We start from the raw sequence: 18,861 nt of genomic DNA, 5'->3' as shown, positions 1-18,861 counted from the left end.
CTTTCAAATAGTATCGAGAAATGTGGTTTTATTATTGGAAATTTTTGTGTTAGCCTTAAAATATATTTTCATATGTATTTATGAAGTTTAAAGCTTCAAAAATAGTGTAGAACGACATATCTATGAAAACTTGAAAATCGTGAACATTAACGATCTAAAAATACGTTACAAAATATAGTATGTCCAAAACTCGAAATCCATTTTTTTTTTTTATGTCCATGCATCTTGATGTCGAGATGATCAATCTAAAGACATTTGGGCATCAAAACAACCTCTTCTAGTGAACTTTTTGAGGTAGGCTCAAATTTGATTGTTGAGAGCCTTGGTTCTATATAAGCTTTTTCCTTTACGTTTTTTACATGGATGTCACAATTATTTACCACCATTTCATGTGAAATCTGAGAGCTTGGGTATGTCATAAAATTCGAAAAAATTTCTTTTGAACTTTGAACCTGATCAATGAAATAAATGCAGCCACAAATTTTACATCTAATGGTCAAGTTAAATTGTGACCACCTTGTATAAAAAATAAATGGTCTCATTATATACTTTCCCAAAAAAAATATTCCTTATGTGAGTTTTAGCCGAGGGAGTAAATACACAATATGCTTTTGGGGGAACAGAAAATCTTTAAACCATTAATTGTTTGGAGTTTAGTTTTTGAGTTAAGGATGGGTTGGCAATGACCCTTGTAATTCATTAAAAAGGCAATGAAGAGGGAGAGGAGGTGGAGAGAGAGAGAGACTTCAATCAATTAATCGTTAATAAAATAATCCTAGTAACTACCCAATTTGATGGAAATAATTTACGAATAATAATTTGTGTTATTAATAATAAATCAATGATTTACTATATCAACGGTTCATTTGCAGTTTTTATATTTTTTAGTTTATTTTGTTAGTCTGAATATTTTTTTGTTTCTGAGATGGTAAATATGTTTCTGAGATGGTAAGTAGGAAAGGGTTTCCTACCGGCAGTAGTAGGAGTGGAATTTAGGAATTTTAAAAAATGGTTAAAATCAAGTAGATCTACAAACATACGAAAATCTTGAAAATAGTCGGTGTAGATAATATATTGTAAAATACACGATATCTGAGACTTAAAATCTTTTTATTTTTCATTGTCATACATCTCGATGTCAAGATGATCAATCTTTCAACATTAAAACTACTTTTTTGTATGGATTTTTGAGGTGCATTCGTAGTTCTACATTATAAGATTGCATTCTCATATAAACTTTTTCCATAAAAAAGACGGCACTTAGAGAGAGTAAGAGAGAGATTGAAGAATAGCGAGAGAGGGAGAAGAGACCAACAGTGGCACCATATTTATATGACTGAGAAAGAGAATAAGCAGGTAGAAATAACTATTAAATTAGAAATAAGGGCCTCCAATGTAAATTAGGAGATAGAGGTGGATAAAAAGGGGGAAGCTTTCTATGCTTCCCCTATAGGATAGAAGTTCTATCTTCCCCTTTATCCAACCGTCAATTCTGATTGGAGGGCTAAGATTTCCCCAATGACAATGTCACATCTCTACACTATTTTATTTTTAATTTTTTTTATAAATTATTTTGACATCAAATTTTGGATGTCCATTCCTCTATTAAACTCGCACTAGCGAAAAATATAAAAAAAATATTTTCAATAAAATAAAATGACCAAACTACCTTTGAAAGATTCAAAGGGTATTTTGTCATTATATGTTATTGAAAAATTATTTTTAATATTTTTTACAGGTGTGTTCCAATGAGAAGATGGTACGTACCAAATTTCATATTCATACAATTTGTATAAAAAAATTAAAAATAAAATACTTTGAGACGTCGAATCTAAGATCAAAAGGTAAGTGGCTCTCTTGATCAAAATTGGACGGCTGGATGGTAGGGGGAGGATAGAACTTCTATGTTGTAGAAGAAGCAAAGAAACCTTTCCCGGATAAAAAACATATCCAAAAAGATTTTAAGAAAACTAAATCTATAAAATTTAAATATAATTATCATAATTCCACAAATTATTATAACCAACATAAATCTCATATTAGTTTCTTAGCCCTAATTTAAATGTAATTAGGAAAGTATCCAAATTAGGGATGTGTCATAACAATTAACCCTAATTTTTAAAGCCAAAAACAAATTTCATATTAGGCTCTTAGCCTTAATTTAAATGCAATTAGAAAAGTATTTTTATAATTAACCGCAGTTTGTATGTCACATATCCACATAGATTATTTTTTTTGCAAAAAAAAGAAAGCATAAGAAAATTGATTTAAATGTAATTGAGAAAATTTCTAAATTAGGAATGAATCCTTAGAATTAACCATAATTTTTGTATTCCAGCATGAATTTTAATTTGGGTTCTTAGCTTAATTTAAATATAATTACGTATCCTAAGTAAACAAAATTACTCGCATATCCACATGAATCTTTTTTTTTAAAAAAAAACAAGACTTTTTGTTCAAAAAAAAAAAAACATCTCTTATCTCAAAATTTAATTAAAATGTCCGGTAATAGTGATTCTATTAGGATCACCTTACCAATAATTTACACCGTTATCTTCAAAAAACTTATTTTTTATCCTTATTAATTTTGATTAAATTATGGAAAGGTATTCTTATTTTTTTTCTTTCACAATAAGATTAGGAAACGACTTACGTGTTGCATCTAACTTAGTTTTTTTAAGAATTAAATAATATACACCTAATTTAAGTTCCTTGCAAAATGGATAGTATCTCAAGTTACAAAAGAAATAAGAATATCTAAAAAATCCTAAAAAATGGGAACTATGTGTGTGATTTTAAGATAGGATAAAACTCCATATATGGATAAAATTGAGAAATATAATTATGTATTTGTATTAAACATAATTTGTCCCATATCCTCATAGATTAAAAAAAAAGGAAAAAAAAAAAAAAAAAAAAGGCATATGAGAAATTATATATATTATATTCATCATAATTTAAATGTAATTAAAAAAGTATGAATCCTTATAAGAACCATAATTACACATTTATTTTTTTAGTGGAGGAAAAAAAAAAAAAAGAGGGGCTATGCTAAACTTCCAAGGGAGTTGTGTATTTACTCCCTCACTCAAAAAGAGATAATTGGGTTGATTTTTTTATTCTAAAATTTATGAGAACCACCTAAAAGCTATTAGACAAGAATATTAAAAATAAAAATAAAAATCATATACACTTTCTTATAGGATTGGTATCAATAGAATTCTACGATTGAATAGTGGCCGTTAAATTTTCATATTATCAAATCTAAATTTTTCGAAACCCCAAAATTCAAATATTTTATGGAAATACGCATCCAATGAAACCACAGTAGATTGCATAATTTCAAATATAAAACAACTTTGACATACCTCTTTTGCTTGTGGGACTAAATGTACATTCTTCACCCTAGGACCAACTTCCAAAGGGAAAAAAAAATCAGACCGTCCAATTTTCAGACAAACTAATCTAACGGTTTAAAAACACAAAATCCTGTTTTTATTTAAAATATTCAACTTGTTGTTAAACAAATCCCAAAATTTTAGATTAAAAAAAAAAAAATCTTAAGTATCACCCAAGAGTCTAAGCATGCTCTCCATGCACCGTTTTTTTATAGAAGAAGACCAAAGGAAATCCTTCTCTTACACAAATTATCTACGTTTGGGCAATCTCTTTCTCTCTCTCTCTTTTCTTTTGGCCAAGAAATATTTCTCTATGTGCATTCTCTCTATCTACACTTTTGGCCAAGAAATCTCTCTCCGTGCATTCTCTCTCTACACTTTTGGCAAAAAAATCTCTATCCGTGCATTATCTCTCTCTCTCTCTCTCTAATTTTGACCGAAATCTCTCTCCATACGAAATGGACGTGAGTGCACAAGAAGCAGTCATCTTGAGTAATATTATCCAAATAACGCATTAAAAGCAAAGAAATTGCTCTAAAAAAAATCTTAATATCTCATAACGGTACATGCTTTTCTTTAATAAAAAATGTTAATTTTGTTGTGTTTTATATAATGTTACATCCTGTAACTATAACCAACTAATTTTGTTAGAGATCGTTGAAGCCTTGAACAAAGATCTCTAACAAAACTAGTTAGAAGGCTAGTTTTACATGTTACAGGATGGAACATTATATGAAATGTTACAAAATTAAAGTTCAAGAAAAAAAATAAAAAAATAAAAAACACATAACCAAATTGATAACTATAACATAACACAATGTTGTAAAATTAAATAAAAGAACAAAATTACATATCTAGGAGTGAACAAAAAAAAAAAGAAAAAAAAAAGAAGAAGCAGTAGACGAGAACTGATTTCACTAGCTGCTGGCGGATCAGTCTTCAGGCAATTGGTACCTGCATATGGGACATGAATTGCTCAGCTCGAGCCACTTCAATATGCAACTCTCATGGTACTTATGAGAGCAGGGGAGCGCCCTGGCATCAGCATTGATCTCAACGATGCAAATAGTGCAAAGAACCTCTTCTTGCGCTCCAATATCCACCCTCGCCAAGGACTCTACTGCTACCCTAGATGCGGGTCTCGGAGGGCGGTGATCCTCTTGTCTGGAGGCCTCAAGCACTCGAAGTAAACCCTCATTCTCAGTTTCTGCTACAATCAATTCTCCCTCTCCTTCAATATCCACCGATCTCGGAGTGCGGTGATCCTCTTGTGCGGATGCCTCAAGCTCTCGAAGTAAACCCTCATTCTCAGTTTCTGCTGCAATCAATTCTCCCTCTCCTTCAATATCCACATCGACGTATAGCTGCAGCTTTACATCGGACTCGTGAAACCAGCGTGCCTCGGCACATACACGACGGGTGATATCCAAATATACGTTATGCTTGATGTGCGAGGGTATATGTGCGTGCTGCAACTTGTCCGAGACAAAGAGGTACGCGCTTCTGATCGTTCCCAGGTCTCGAGTCGAAGAGGCAGCAGTAACAGTACTAGAGACCGCCATGTAATCTGCTAAACGAATGTCCCCCGTTTCTGTCACGCTCCTGAATGTTGTCCTCTCATGGATAACAAATTTAAGTTCCAAGTTTTGATGGAGTCTCAAAGGGTTTGGAACTGAATCCACACGGAATGAAACTCTATAATATGGATTGTTGGATCCCATTAGGAGATTTCCAAGAACTTGTATGGTGAGGAGAGAGGGAGTTCGAATAAGAAAGAGAGAGAAGAAGGAAAAGATGGACGGTGACAAGAGACTTATTGCAGAAGAGATGAGGGAGAAGAAAGTCGAGGGAAGAGGGAGAGATTCAGTATTAGAAAGAGAAAGACGGATCAAAAGTTGAGAGTGAGGAAAAGTTCAGAGAGAGAGCAGAGGCGTAAACTTGGAAAAGAAAGAGAGGCAGGCCGCTAGAGAGAGAATCCTTATTTAATCTTAGAAATAGAAAGAGTAGGTATATTAACTCATAGAGATAATTAATTACCCTAAAAGATTTAGAGAGAGAATTAATAGTGATCCTAACTCCCAAACCAAGAAGCGTCTAGATAGAGGAATTAATAGTGATCTTAATTCCTAACCCAAGAAGCGTTTAGAGAGAGGGTTATCAGGGCCTGATCATAGTTAAATTAGGATTTAAAAAGCACGTAGAGGGAAAGAGGACGGCGTCTGGAGATAGGGTTATCAGGACATTGATCATAGTTAAATTTGGATTTGAAAAGCACGTAGAGAGAAAAGTACTGTTTATTGGGACTTATTGGAAAGGTCGTAATTTTCGTGGGATTAGGATTTAGAATAGAGAATAATCCTTCTTAAAAATAAAATAACGCCCTACATTTTAAATTAGGAGATTAAGTAATTAAAAAAATATCCAAAATTTTAAGAAAGTGATTCTTAGCTGATGTAACATATAATTAGTAGTTTTCCACATTTTTTATACGTCAACCTAAATTTCGTATTGGGTTTTTAGTCCTAAATTTCGTATTGGGTTTTTAGTCCTAATTTAAATATAATTTGAATTGTTTCTTAATAGAAATATATCCTTATAATTGAGATAAATTTAGGTTTTGAACCCTAATTTAAATGTACTGGAGAGTGTTTCCTAATAGGAATATATTCCTATAATTGAGAGAAAATTACGGGAATACCGTTATTACTAAAATGCACAGAAATATCTGAAATATTTTTCTCTCATCAAATGCGATCTGTCAAATGCATCTAAGGGACTTTGATAAACTTCAAATCTTAGAAATCCGAATCACATCTTTGTAATTTTCACAAAAAAAAAAAAAAAAAAAAACTGCACAAATTGTGTATGGATGTAACACTTGAGAAAGGGGAAATTTAATTTTGGAAGGATGTGCGCGGTAACTACTATGTAGTTAACCATAGAAAATTTGACGGTCCCTATTTGCTCCTAGATGAAGTAATTATTTTTTTGAATAGTAAAATAATTAACCATAGTCTATAAAGACTGTTTATAAGTATCCTAAATAGGAGCATATTATTATCCTGAGTAGGAATGTATCTATCAATGTTCGCGAACTCGGCTGAGTTTGACTTAGACTCGACCGAGTGAAGTTCCTGTGAGCAACATGTCATTTTAAATGCTTTTTAAAAAAGAACATTTTTTATTAAAAGCTACAATAATATGATCTAAAAGTACATTGTGGTTTATGATGATTTGGGGATCTTTCTTATTACATGCTCTAATTTTGTTATTTTTTGCTTTTCTTATTTTTGTACAATTTTTCTAAGCACAAATAAAAAATTTTAATAATTCGTCTTTTACATATTTTTTCATATTTTATAAACTTTAATGATTTCTATTGCCAATTTGTAATTCTTTTAAATTTTTTTAACTTTTTTTTTTTTTTAGTTTATGGGCATATTTTACCCTTATATATATATATGACTCGACATATTCGAATTGATCCTTACAATTAAGGATAGAGACCTTATTGTAAGCACCCTAATACGGAACGTATCCTCATAATTATCCACATAGACCTTTAACTTCTTCAACCTAGCAACCAAACTAAAGAATAAGAAGTAGAAAAACCCCAACTTTTGCGGATGTAACTTCTTTGACCTAGCAACCAAAGTCAAAAGAATAAGAAGAAGAGAAAGAACCAAATACATTGTCTTAATCTGAAAAATAATTTACTAGGATTGAACAGAGATCATCCAAAGGACGATCTAATCTAAGTATTAAAAAACTCTAAATACAGTTTTTAATTGAAAATAATAATCTAGTTCTTAAATGGATCCTAAAATTTCAGATGAGAAAAAAAAAATCCTAAATTGTTCATTACAAGACGGAAAAGGGTTTACAAAAAGTTTAGCATTCACATCACGTCACATTATCAGTGCCGGGAACGATAGCGTACAATGGTTAAGAACTTAAGAGAGATGATGGTTAGCATTTTCGTGCAGTCGTTTAGAAAATTAAACATAAGAAAAATTGTTTGCATTGTCCATAAATATGATATGGACGGTGTATAAAAAAAATTAAAAAATTATATTTTTAGTATTAAAAATTTATTTTTCTTTTCATAATTAGATCATCTTGACCTAGAAGATGAATCTAAAAAAAAAAATCTAAAATGAATTTTAGTTGGGGCGTATACATATGAGTCGGCCGACTCATAGAAGCCCATCTAAAACATAACTAGGTTGATTAAGGAAAAGTTTATGACGAGACCAGATACAAAGTGATCACAAACATTGTCACCAGATGGATGTAAAATGGGATGGGTGATGATGTGACACTAGAGCATAATGTCTTAAATTTTCTCGGAAGTTGTGATACTTTAGCACGGTAAATTTCACATCTAATAGCTAAAAAAAAGTTGAACACCTTTAAAATGTTAAATTTCACATCTAATGGAGAAGAAAAGTACACCTTTTACCAAAAATAAATTGGATTGATTTCGTTATAAATGGTTCATTCTAATAAACAAAATGCAGCTAGGATTCTTTGGGAAGGACTGGGAGGACAAGGAAAAAGGATCATGAGATATTTTCTTGATTCAACCATCCAGGAAAGTAATAAACTACTTTGTATTCAAAAAACTCATGTATCCCATGAATTCATAGTTTAAACCTGATGTTAAACCCAATCATTATCTAGATTCCTCATCTCAGGGTCTCCCATAAATATTTTAGTATTAGGGAGGCATACAATTTGTGAAGCTTGATTTTTGAAAATGTCTGTTAGTTGAATTTTGCAAACTTTATAACGAACCAATGCTTTAAAAATCACCGTTCAAGATTCGGAATAGCCGATCTCGATTGGGGATAGAGGGTGATCAGCCAATTCCCTCCGACTCAAGAATCGGCACTAATCTCTTAATCCAAATCCTAAACTTAAATCATTAAAAAACATATTCTCGATGGATGAACTGGATCAGTCCAGTGGAGTGTTGATCCACTGGGATAATCCAGGTTTTAAAACACTAGTTAAAACAGAGAGTAAACTTAAGAGAAATTATGATAAAAAAACAGAGAGTACACTAAGAGAAATTATGGTAAAAAAATGTAATTGGAAGATTCAATCTTCAACTGCTCATGAAGTAGAAGAATTAAGTAGAAGAATTGTTGCTAGGAACAAAAGCCTGCAAGGAAAAATTGTTCATTCCTAATGATAAAAATACAAATTAACTTTATACCAGCCAGAGGAAAACCCCATTCGTAAACAAAATGGCACCAATTGACAAAAACCAAATTGATGCATGGATAACAAGAATCTCATCTAATAAAACCTGCGGAGGAGCAAATAAAGTTGCCTCTTGGAAACTTCACAATAGTACCATTTGACATGTTAGGCTCCAGCTTTCTGCTTCTTGGGCATTCGGTATCCTCCAACAACACATGCGTGGTCTCTCTCAAACGGCTCGAGAGTCACTTGCTCAGCAGGCTTAAACTCTTGACTTTGCAAGGTCTTGACTTCTGATGCAAAAACAGCCTCAGCAGGGACTGTAGAGTCTATGCAGTTCGCCTGCAAAAAGGAATAGGAAATATGAAAGGAAAAACCAATGACAAATAGAATAAGCAAAATAAGAAAAAAATAAATAACTGTGAAGGAATAGGATGATCCACATATGATAGTGTTAACAATATTGTCCTTGGGGTCATCACCATCGAATCAATGGGTCCAATAGTGACAGGAAGATAGTGGTACATAGAATTGAGATATGACATTCTTTTATGACCACTATGAATAACCAGTTACCACTAGTGGGGCATTGATAATCCCTATGAAAAATGGTTTGTATGGGTCGTTATATGCTTCCTCAAACACCAAACCATTGGAGGATGACAGAAGAGGCCATGACTGAATAGGAGCACTGTGCCATTTCATTTGGTTGAGGGGAAGTTGGTTTGAATTTGATTGTTTTGAAGAGGATTTTATTGGAAGATAGCTCACATAGTAGTTTATTGTTTGATACAGAAGGGTTGTTGATTAGTTTGAGTTCAGTATTGAAGTCAGATTTGTAAATGTGAGAATGTGACAACAGTCCCTTTATAATAGTTATTAGGATGTCAAACTCTCAGTTGAAGTACTTTTTGCCTGAGATATCCAGTTAATGGAAAGAGGCAAGAGGGGTTCTTCAAACTCTCAGGTTTAGTACTTATTGATTAAAAAAGGATGTGTGTGTGTGTGTGTGCGAGAGAGAGAGAGAGAGAGAGAGGGGTTCTTCAGGGAGGGGGAAAAATACCAGAAGGAACAAATTCTTTGTATCTTAGGATATTGTTATACCCAAAGTTTTTATACTTCCGTGGGAGTGTAATGTCCATGAACTCCCTCAGACAATATTCATCCTCGGAATATTTTTTAGATCCCAAATATTGGGGACGTAATATCTAGAACCCAATGACCAACCTCAAAAGGAAAAATAAATAAATAAATTAACTTGCACTCTTTATGTAACTAAAAACATCACAAGATAGCACAGGAATCTTTCAATTTTTGGAGGGAAAGACGTAGATGTTCAAGAACCAAAATCCAAAAAATTGTAAACAATCATCTAGTGATAGATAGATCCCAAACTTTCAAATAAAGAATGCTCCGGCTGGAGCATGCTACACACACTCATTACATTATTTTCAATTTCTCTCTTTTGGTATGCTAATAATACAAATGGACTAGGCATTCACACATGTAAACCAACAAACAACACAAATACATGGGCATGACATATAATGTGCATGTGGGAAAAATGGGGTTATGGAGAAAGCCGATAAAAGGACATTGACAACATACCTTTATTGATATCACAAAATGGCCACCACTCTTTAGAAAGAAAGAAGCGTTCAAACCTATAATGCGAGCCTGCAGAAAGACACAAACCGTAGTAACAGATCCCCAAAAGTGTTGATAAGCAATAAAACAAGAAATGCCAATCGTATACAATGAGACATGATAAACGGAAGTATACAGCATTCAAACAAAATCCCACCCCCTCCCCCTCCCCCCCAACCCACCCACCCACCCACCCACCCAAAAAATAAAAACTACACAAACGCAAATACACATAAACACTCAAACTGACACCAACACAGAAAATCTGTCAAAACAGATCCTAGCTCCTCATCAGTTCCTCACACGAACACATAGACACACAAACAAATGCATCAGGTCAAACAGAGAACCTATGTATCTAGTAGCTCAAAGTTAGTGCTCCCAAGTACAACTTCATGTATAAATCAGTCTCTCCTTTTCCCTTTTTCCAATAGGTAGCAGACTCATTCCCTTTGATGAATGAATGGAATTATTCAACAAATAAATATAAAAAAAGCAGAACACAAATCAAAGACAAGATTTTCAAATAAAATAGAAACACATTTCTCACACAAAGCAATAAGCCTTAATCAGGAAACATGCCCTCATATACCTTGGCTTCTACAAAGAGATGCACCTTATGCAACTTAAAGCCACACTATTCCTCTTGGGATTGAGGAAAACAAGGACCTCCTCAGAGCTCCTTAAGGTGCAAAGCCAACTCTCCTCATCATAAGAGAGGTGTTGGGGACAGCAATGCTATAAATTTTTTTTAATATGTTAACTGTTGTGAGCAATGCTATTACTTGAAAGTTTTTTCATAATAACTTTTCGTCTCCATTGACAATGATTGGAATTAAAAATTACATGTGCATAAAATTTGTATCAGAACAGGAACTGGGTTGAGGTCAAGGTGGTAGCACCACCGTGACTCAACTATCAGTCTCTCTTTCGAAAACTACTAATGGTCTCAAAAAATTGCTAGACGACTACTAATAGTTAACGTCCAAACAAAAATGCATCAGAAACTCGAATTAACATCATCCAGGCTGTCCTGAAGGGGAATCCGAGTATTTCATCATGTGCTTAGATTTGATGCAAGCTCGCTAACATATTAATTAAAAATAAAAAAGACAATTGCCAAATATTACATATTATGAAGTGTTGGACAATGGTTGGGGTAAGCAATTTTAGAACTTAAAACCATTTCCCCTATAAATATTATCTACTTAGAACAATGACTAGATGTGAATGTTACATGTACAGCAAAGCTGCATCAGAAACTCGAATTAACATCATCCAGGTTGTCCTGAAGGGGAATCCGAGTTTCTTCATGTGCTTAGATTTGATGCAGACACGTTAAAATATTAATTAAAAAAAGAAAAAAGACAACAGCCAAATATTATATTTATGAAGTGTTGGACAATGGTTGGGGTATGCAATTTTAGAATTTAAACCATTTCCCCTACAGATATTATCTACTTAAAACAATGACAGAATTTGAATATTACATGTACAGAAAAGTTGCATCAGAAACTCGAATTAACATCATCCATGCTGTCCTGAAGGGGAATCCGAGTATTTCATCATGTGCTTGAAATCTTATCAATACTTGTTATATAAAAAATAAATAAATAAATAAGAGAACAGCCCAATATTGTATATCATGAAATGTTTTACATGTCCCAAAGAACATAAAAGTAAAAAGGAAAATAAAGCAAATAAAAATAAATAATCAATTACTAAAATTTTTTTGCCATGCAACCATAATGATGCGAATAAAAACACTGTTAAAATCCATCCAATCAAATAAAGGATACAAAATGGTAGACCTTAATGGCCACCAATTGCAAGTTCCATGTGATTAATTTGTAGGGGGGGAAAACACCTATCAAAATGATTTGCAACACTTAGAATTGTGTATCTAGCCATCAAATCGCAAAAGAACTGACTTCCTCGAATGTTGAAATTTCAAATGTCCTGAAATTTCAAATGCAAGAGGATGCAATATGGCCACTAAGACAGCCACTGAGATACAGCAACAGCTACACACACAGAGACAGACAAACAGAGAAAGAGAGAGAGAGAGACAGAGAGACAGAGAGACGCACACGCGCACACACACACATGCGCACACACACACACGCACACACACACAACAAACAAAAAAAAGAAAAAGGGTCTGCCATAGAAGTGTATCATATTTGCATTTGGGATCTAGATTTTTGTCAGAAATTATTTTAGTTAAGTACATACAGTGCTCAAAGAGTAATTGGATGAACATCAACAAAGACATATAGAATGACTAAATGAATAATCACTAGATGATATTTAAGCAGTAAAATAAACAGACAAACAAAGTTACACGTTCAAACAGACACATAAATACTCGTTGAAAACAAAAATTAAAGCCTAGATATGCACATAGACCATATAATAACACATACACGTTCATGCAAATTCAGACAAATACATTCACAAGTACGTGTGAATGTGTGTTCGAGAAATCGACACAAAAATTAAAGCCTAGATAACATGTAGACAATAAAATAGCACATACGTTCATGTGCATTCAGACACATACATTCACAAGTATGTGTCATTGTGTGTTCAAGAAAGTGTTTGCGCATCAGATTATTTTCTCACTAATTTGCACATGGACATATACACAAGCAAACAACCCTATCATTGATAAAGAGATTAAAAATATGTGCTTTGTGCATTGAATTATTTTATCACTAATTTGCACATGGAAATATACACAAGCATATGATCGCATCATTGATAAATGATATGATATATTATATATATTTGAGGTAGCCCTTCAAGAATTTTGGCTATGTCAAAACAGCAAAGAAAAAACTTACTTGATCCGGTTGGGCTACATCAGAAAATATAACATCCACCATGCCAACTAGCATCCTATATTTCCATGGATGTCTGGCATCTTCAATGATTGGTATAACATTGGGACGCTTCTTTGCCATGTTGAGCAAGTCCCTACCACTTCTTGGAGAAAACTCAACAGCATACACCATGCCCGTCTATCCATTAAAATTTCAGAAGAAATACTAGTATCAGATATCTCAAGATCCAACTAAATCACACAATAATAGTGACCAGTTCTAGAAGTAAATAAATATACATGCCTTTACAAAATCCATTCCACCAATACAGAAGCAAACAATTGAAACACCAAACTTACAGGTCCAACTATGTCGGACACATGAGATACAGTAGTTCCTGAAGCAGCACCAAGATAAAGTACACGGGACCCTGGAGCCTTCAACACAAAAGGAAGCATCGGTTTCTAAGGTCGTTGTCTTTTGTCAAAAAGCAAAAAGTTCATACATATACATATGGGTGGATTGGAGTGTTCAAAACTTCTATATCGACAACTCACTTATCATCATTGAGCACTAAAACGGGGGGAAAAGAATTTAATGCAAATGACAAACAACAAAACTTACGATCCAGATATTGTCGACACCACTGAGAACAGCCGCAGCAAGTTTTGAACGAAAAGGGTTCCAAACCCGATATTCCTCCTTCGTTCCATCCTCATTCTGGAGAAGCAAGTAGAATCAATAAAATAGCAATCTTTTGAAATTCATTAACACACCAATAGCCTAATGAACGCACATATAAATAAAACATATTTGACTATAAACTGAACCTGTGCAAAATATTATCGCACTTGAGATAAAAAACAGATTGTGTATGTAAATTTGCGACTTTGTAAGCGATCCAATACACAAAAACTAAATAAAATGAAATAGGATTATATAATGGGTGCGGTTTGTATAGAGCTGAGGCTCTAAACGACCAAATTAGAGCCCACCTTTAAATAGGATACTAGTATCGAGAAATATGGTTTTAATACTGGAAAGTTTTGCGATAGCCTTACATCATATTTTCATCTTTAGTTGTAAAATTTAAAGCTTCAAAAATAGTGTAGATCGAGCAGATCTATGAAAACTGAAAATATTTAAAATTGACGATCCAAAAATGTGTTACAAGATGTACAATTTATAAAACTTGAAATCCATTTTTTTCTTATGTCCATGCATCTTGATATGGAGATGACCAATTTAATGATATTTGGGCATCAAAACAAGCTCTTCTAGTGGAAATTTTGAGGAAGGTTCTAATTTGATTGTTTAGAGCCTAAGTTCTATATAAACATTTCCTTTGTATAATAGAACTAAATTAAATTGAATCAGACAAGAAAAAAAGACTTGCTTAATATAAATACATAGAACACGCACCATTCATGGAATTAGTTACAGAAAAATAAATAAAAAATAATCATAAAAGACTATTCACAACTGAACAATTGTAAGCAAACAAGTAGTGTATATCTTGCTTCCTGCAACGTATAAGAACATACAATAGATATAGAGCTAGAGAGAGAGAGAGAGAGAGAGAGAGAGAGAGAGAGAGAGAGAGAGAGAGAGAGAGAGAGAGAGAGAGAGAGATTGACATTACTAGCCTATTAGAATGCAAAAATTATGTAGAATAAACACTATAGAGAATGAACAAGAGAGAGAAGAAATAAAAAACAAATGTATACAAATATAGAATTACAAACTATTAAAAAAAGTACAGGGAGAGAAGAAAATAGCATTTCCCATTTATTTGAACTAAAGCCCACTTTAAAAAAAAAAGATGAACTTTATCAATATGGGTTTACAACTGTTGATAAAAACAAAAGATTAGAAAATAAAAAAAATTGAGAAAAATATTGATAAGCATGAGACCACAAAGTACTTGTAGACATAGCAATGGACGAAAAATAGCAAAAAGCAACAGAAAAACATCAATAAGAGAAAAGCCAACTACTAGTTACAATATGTGTGTGTGTCTATAGAGGAAAAAATCACAGAGAAAGAGGACCAAATGAGAACAAATATAACCACTCAATAAAATAGCAACGCACTTTCTTCTTAATCCAGACTAAAACCACAACAAAACCAACAAAACACAAAATCCTAAGCCCTAAACCCTAATCCTACCTGAACAGATATCCTCTTCTCTCCGTAGACAGCCTCTCCTGGAACGAGATTCTTAGTAACCAGAGCATCTTCCTTTCCTTTTGCCACGAATACGCCTTCATGTCTATGAGGCTCTATCAGAACCTTGATCCCTCCTCTCATGGGGCCGCCACCTCTCCCTCTTCCTCCCCCTCTTCCTCTTCCTCCTCCTCCTCCTCTACCTCTTTCACCTCCGCCTCCTCTTCCACCAAAGCCTCCTCTTCCACCACCACCACCTCTGCCCCTTCCTCTTCCTCCCCCATCTCCTCTACCCTGAAATCGACCACTTCCACCTCTACCACCACCTGAAAATCGCCAGATTCCATACAAAATAGAGGCTTTATACCAGATTACGGCCAAAAAGTCAACGGAAAAAGAAACAGAAATAGAGCATAAATTTGCAGTGAAGAGAGGATTTCAGAGAAGGGGAATGATGTCATTTCGCTTACCTCGAGGAGGTCTCATTCTGAGCTCGCTCTCTCTCTCTCTCTCTCTGAAATGAGCAGAGCACACCACTCTCTCTCTCTCTCTCTCTCTCTCGCTGTCTGAGCTTTTTAGGGTTTTAGGCTTCCAGAGCATTTAAATCGTTTTACTGAACCCTAGACCGCATGCAACCCTGTCCCGCCCCTCAAATTCGGCCTGTGGACCGGGACGCAAACTCGGGATGGGGAACGTGGCCGGTATGCATTGACACAGACCGGACCCGCCCACTGAAAATTAGCCAAAAAAGTATAAGGTGAGGGTGTACATAGTGCAAGGGTCCGATTTGTATAGAGCCCGATGCTTGAACAATCAAGTTACATGCCACCTTCAAATATTGTGAAATATGGTTTTCATGCTGAAAGTTTTTGTGATAGTCTTAAAATATATTTTTAATTTTAATTATAAAATTTAAAGCTTCCAATATAGTGTATGTCAAGTAAATCTATGAAAACCTAAAAATTGACAGTCCAAAAAATGCTTACAAGATGCACTATTTTCAAAACTTGAAACTCTTTGTTTTCTCATGTCTTTACAGTTTGATGTTTAGATGATCAATTTGATGATATTTGGGCATCAAAACAACATCTTCTAATGAAAATTTTGAAGTAGGTTCTAGTTTGATTGTTTAGATCCTAGGCTTTATATAAACTTTTCCCACAATGCAAAGGCGTGTTTGATTTATAAAAATTGCGCCTTTCATAGAAGTGGGCTCGTAGTCATACAGGTATCCACATTTCAACCATGAATAAAAGTCAAGTACATACCGCTAGATCTACTTTAATATAAGGAAAAGTATACAAGGAGACCATTATCGTCAATACAAGATGGCTACAATTAATATTGACCATTGGATGTAAAATTAGATAATTGCATTTATTTTATTGACCAAGCTCACACTTCAAAAGTAATTTTTTCAAACTTTACGACGTACCCAAGCTATCAAATTTCACATGGGATGGTTGTAAGTACTTGTGACCTCTTTGTATTAAAAGTAAATGGTCTCATTATATACAACTCCTTAATATAAAACTACCCTATTATCAATTCGGGACATGCCACAGTACTCAAATATGTAATCTTCTAGAAATCAAACACACATTAGGATTAGCCGAAGAAGATGGACCAATCAATTCGATTAAATTTTGAAATAAATAAGAAAAATAAACCGAACATGATCAATATAAAAGATATATTAGTAAAAAAATTCCACAATGTTGTTTAACTAATCAAAACTGGATGGTCCGACTAGCTAAAATCACTCAAACACTAATTTTAATTAGTTTTTGACCAAATCAATATTTTGAAACCCAATGATCCACCAATCCAAGCTATGAATGGGTTGGGACTATAGAAATGACAAGCAATCCACGAAAACTAAAAAGAAGAAACGAACACAAAAGAAAGAGACAACCAACCACAACGCAATAATATACGCTGTTCGGCAACGTGCCTACATCAACGGGGGATGAGAACTACTTTACTTATATATTGAGTCTCAGATAGATTGTGTAAATTATTCAAAATACCATTATATGGATATATATTAAATCCCAAATATATCAAATCCCATGTACGGATATATTCGAAAGTTTCCTCAGGGTCTCAAGCCCCACGGGCCTTCGGCCTTTGGGGCTTTTAATGGCCCTCCAAAGTCATCTTTTTAACTCCACATTAGCAAATCTATTTCATCAGAATACAAGACATCAATCCTCAACAGGGACCATATCAATTGTAAACCCCAACACACACACATACAAAAACCCCTGCTTTCCCCCTTTAAAACCTCCATTTCATATTTCTTTCCTTTTTTTTTTAAGTTTATTTAATATTTTATTATTCTCGTTCTAAACCCCACCCACATGCGCCTTAAATTTATTCTTTAAAATATTTCTCTGGATCGATGATTCGGAGCAATCGAGATCAACAACTCGGCAATATGGGTTTGGACCAAACAAGTTTTTACTGTAGACCACACCGGTCTGACCAAGCGTCCAATCCAATCTTGATAACTATGCTTTAGATTTTCATAACATTTGGAGCAACTGAATAAACTTTTATGCTTATGTAACCAGTCATTCCCCTTTTATTTTCATTTTAGTCCTAGAGTCGGGCCAGAAACTCAAGATGGGGGACCGAGCCAAAGCATAGGCTAGGGTTAACTGAATCGGCCCTAACAGAATATTGAAAATACACCTAACAGTTGAACTATTTAATAACATGGTAATAGTTGAAATCTCGTGAGCAGTTTAATAAATTTTATTGAATGGTGTAAAAAATGGAAAAACATCATACATAATCTAAAAATGGCTTTCCTATAAAGGGGCATTGCATTTTGGATTTTGAATTCATGGACCCCCTCCATACCACTGTAAACCAAGAAAATTTATCTTTCATGGAGTACTTTCTTTCCAAAATGAGTCCCCATTCTACATCATCTCCATTTTATTCTCTCTTTCTCCAAAATCCTCTATACAGGGGGAGTCTAGACGTGTGTTTTTTTTAGTTTTCCAGACAAAAGAATATTTCACTCTCAAATCCTACTTTTGATGATAGTTGATACTTGTCACTATATCACACTTTTAAAAAAACACCAAAATATATTTTTTTTAAAAAATAACTAAAATACCCCAATAAGTGTTTTGTGCAACAATAACAATATGGCAAAGCAAGCAATGAAGCTATTGCCGATTAGGTAGTGAGCATGAGCATAGGGGTTCTAAATTAAAGCATTTCTTTTCTTACTTGACAGGGATTAGGTTCTTGATAGGCTTTGACTATTCTTTAAGATTTGCAAAACCTCTTTGCTCTTTGCAACAATAGGAAGAGCGATAAGTTTAATTTCGTAGGAGTATTTTGGTCATTTTATTTTATTTAATTATATTTTTAATATTTTACAAGTTTATAGTTAGAAGTATGGCTGCTCAAATTTTGAGATTAAATAGATATATAAAAAAATTAAAAATATAATATTCACTGTAAAAAAGTGAGACTTGAATATAAATTATAAAGTATATGGTATTATTTTTAAAATTTAAAAATATAAATATGTTAAGTTCCATTAATTCAAAACATAGTATTTTTATGTTTCAAGGATGCTATGAAACCTTGAAATG

The 18,861-nt window shown here is 33.6% G+C and overlaps 2 protein-coding genes and 3 non-coding genes across 6 annotated transcripts; all 5 read right to left on the bottom strand.

The window, feature by feature from the left end:
• Nucleotides 1-4,208: 4,208 nt before the first annotated feature.
• LOC18427754 (uncharacterized) lies at nucleotides 4,209-5,372 on the bottom strand. The gene has a single exon (XM_006836800.2). It carries the CDS (start codon nucleotides 5,117-5,119, stop codon nucleotides 4,331-4,333), a length of 789 nt encoding a protein of 262 aa, XP_006836863.1. The 5' UTR covers nucleotides 5,120-5,372; the 3' UTR covers nucleotides 4,209-4,330.
• Nucleotides 5,373-8,473: 3,101 nt separating this feature from the next.
• On the bottom strand, nucleotides 8,474-15,819 carry LOC18427753 (rRNA 2'-O-methyltransferase fibrillarin 1). Of its 2 annotated transcripts, XM_006836799.4 has the most exons (7): nucleotides 15,715-15,819; nucleotides 15,248-15,570; nucleotides 13,703-13,798; nucleotides 13,438-13,515; nucleotides 13,100-13,276; nucleotides 10,215-10,283; nucleotides 8,474-8,948 (listed from the first exon to the last, which is right to left on the bottom strand). In XM_006836799.4, exons 1-7 carry the CDS (start codon nucleotides 15,728-15,730, stop codon nucleotides 8,772-8,774), a joined length of 936 nt encoding a protein of 311 aa, XP_006836862.3. In that variant the 5' UTR covers nucleotides 15,731-15,819; the 3' UTR covers nucleotides 8,474-8,771. The 2 variants fall into 2 exon arrangements, with proteins under 2 accessions (XP_006836862.3, XP_088707275.1); XM_088851149.1 differs by lacking the exons at nucleotides 13,438-13,515; nucleotides 15,715-15,819 and having other exon boundaries at nucleotides 15,248-15,369.
• Nucleotides 11,250-11,320, bottom strand: LOC148779972 (small nucleolar RNA snoR60). The gene has a single exon (XR_016045127.1). It is a non-coding gene; the product is annotated as a small nucleolar RNA snoR60 (small nucleolar RNA).
• LOC148779971 (small nucleolar RNA snoR60) lies at nucleotides 11,505-11,573 on the bottom strand. Its single transcript, XR_016045128.1, has one exon. It is a non-coding gene; the product is annotated as a small nucleolar RNA snoR60 (small nucleolar RNA).
• On the bottom strand, nucleotides 11,758-11,828 carry LOC148779970 (small nucleolar RNA snoR60). The gene has a single exon (XR_016045126.1). It is a non-coding gene; the product is annotated as a small nucleolar RNA snoR60 (small nucleolar RNA).
• Nucleotides 15,820-18,861: the final 3,042 nt, after the last annotated feature.

The sequence above is a fragment of the Amborella trichopoda genome, chromosome 11 (genome assembly GCF_054954075.1).
Source record: "Amborella trichopoda isolate Santa Cruz 75 chromosome 11, AtrichopodaSantaCruz75HAP2 v2.0, whole genome shotgun sequence".
NCBI lineage: Eukaryota > Viridiplantae > Streptophyta > Magnoliopsida > Amborellales > Amborellaceae > Amborella > Amborella trichopoda.
The sequence above is the reverse complement of the archived record's forward strand: the minus strand, read 5'-3'. Positions and strand labels throughout refer to the sequence as shown.

Bases quoted from the DNA above. Each gene is read 5' to 3' on its own strand.
- LOC18427753 (XM_006836799.4), bottom strand. The intron at 13,277-13,437 runs GTAAGTTTGGTG...TTTAATGGATAG, and splicing joins TGTCCGACATAGTTGGACCT to ACGGGCATGGTGTATGCTGT. The intron at 8,949-10,214 runs GTATGTTGTCAA...TCCTTTTTGCAG, and splicing joins ATTTTGTGATATCAATAAAG to GCGAACTGCATAGACTCTAC.
- LOC18427754 (XM_006836800.2), bottom strand. From the start codon at position 5,119: ATGGGATCCAACAATCCATATTATAGAGTTTCATTCCGTGTGGATTCA.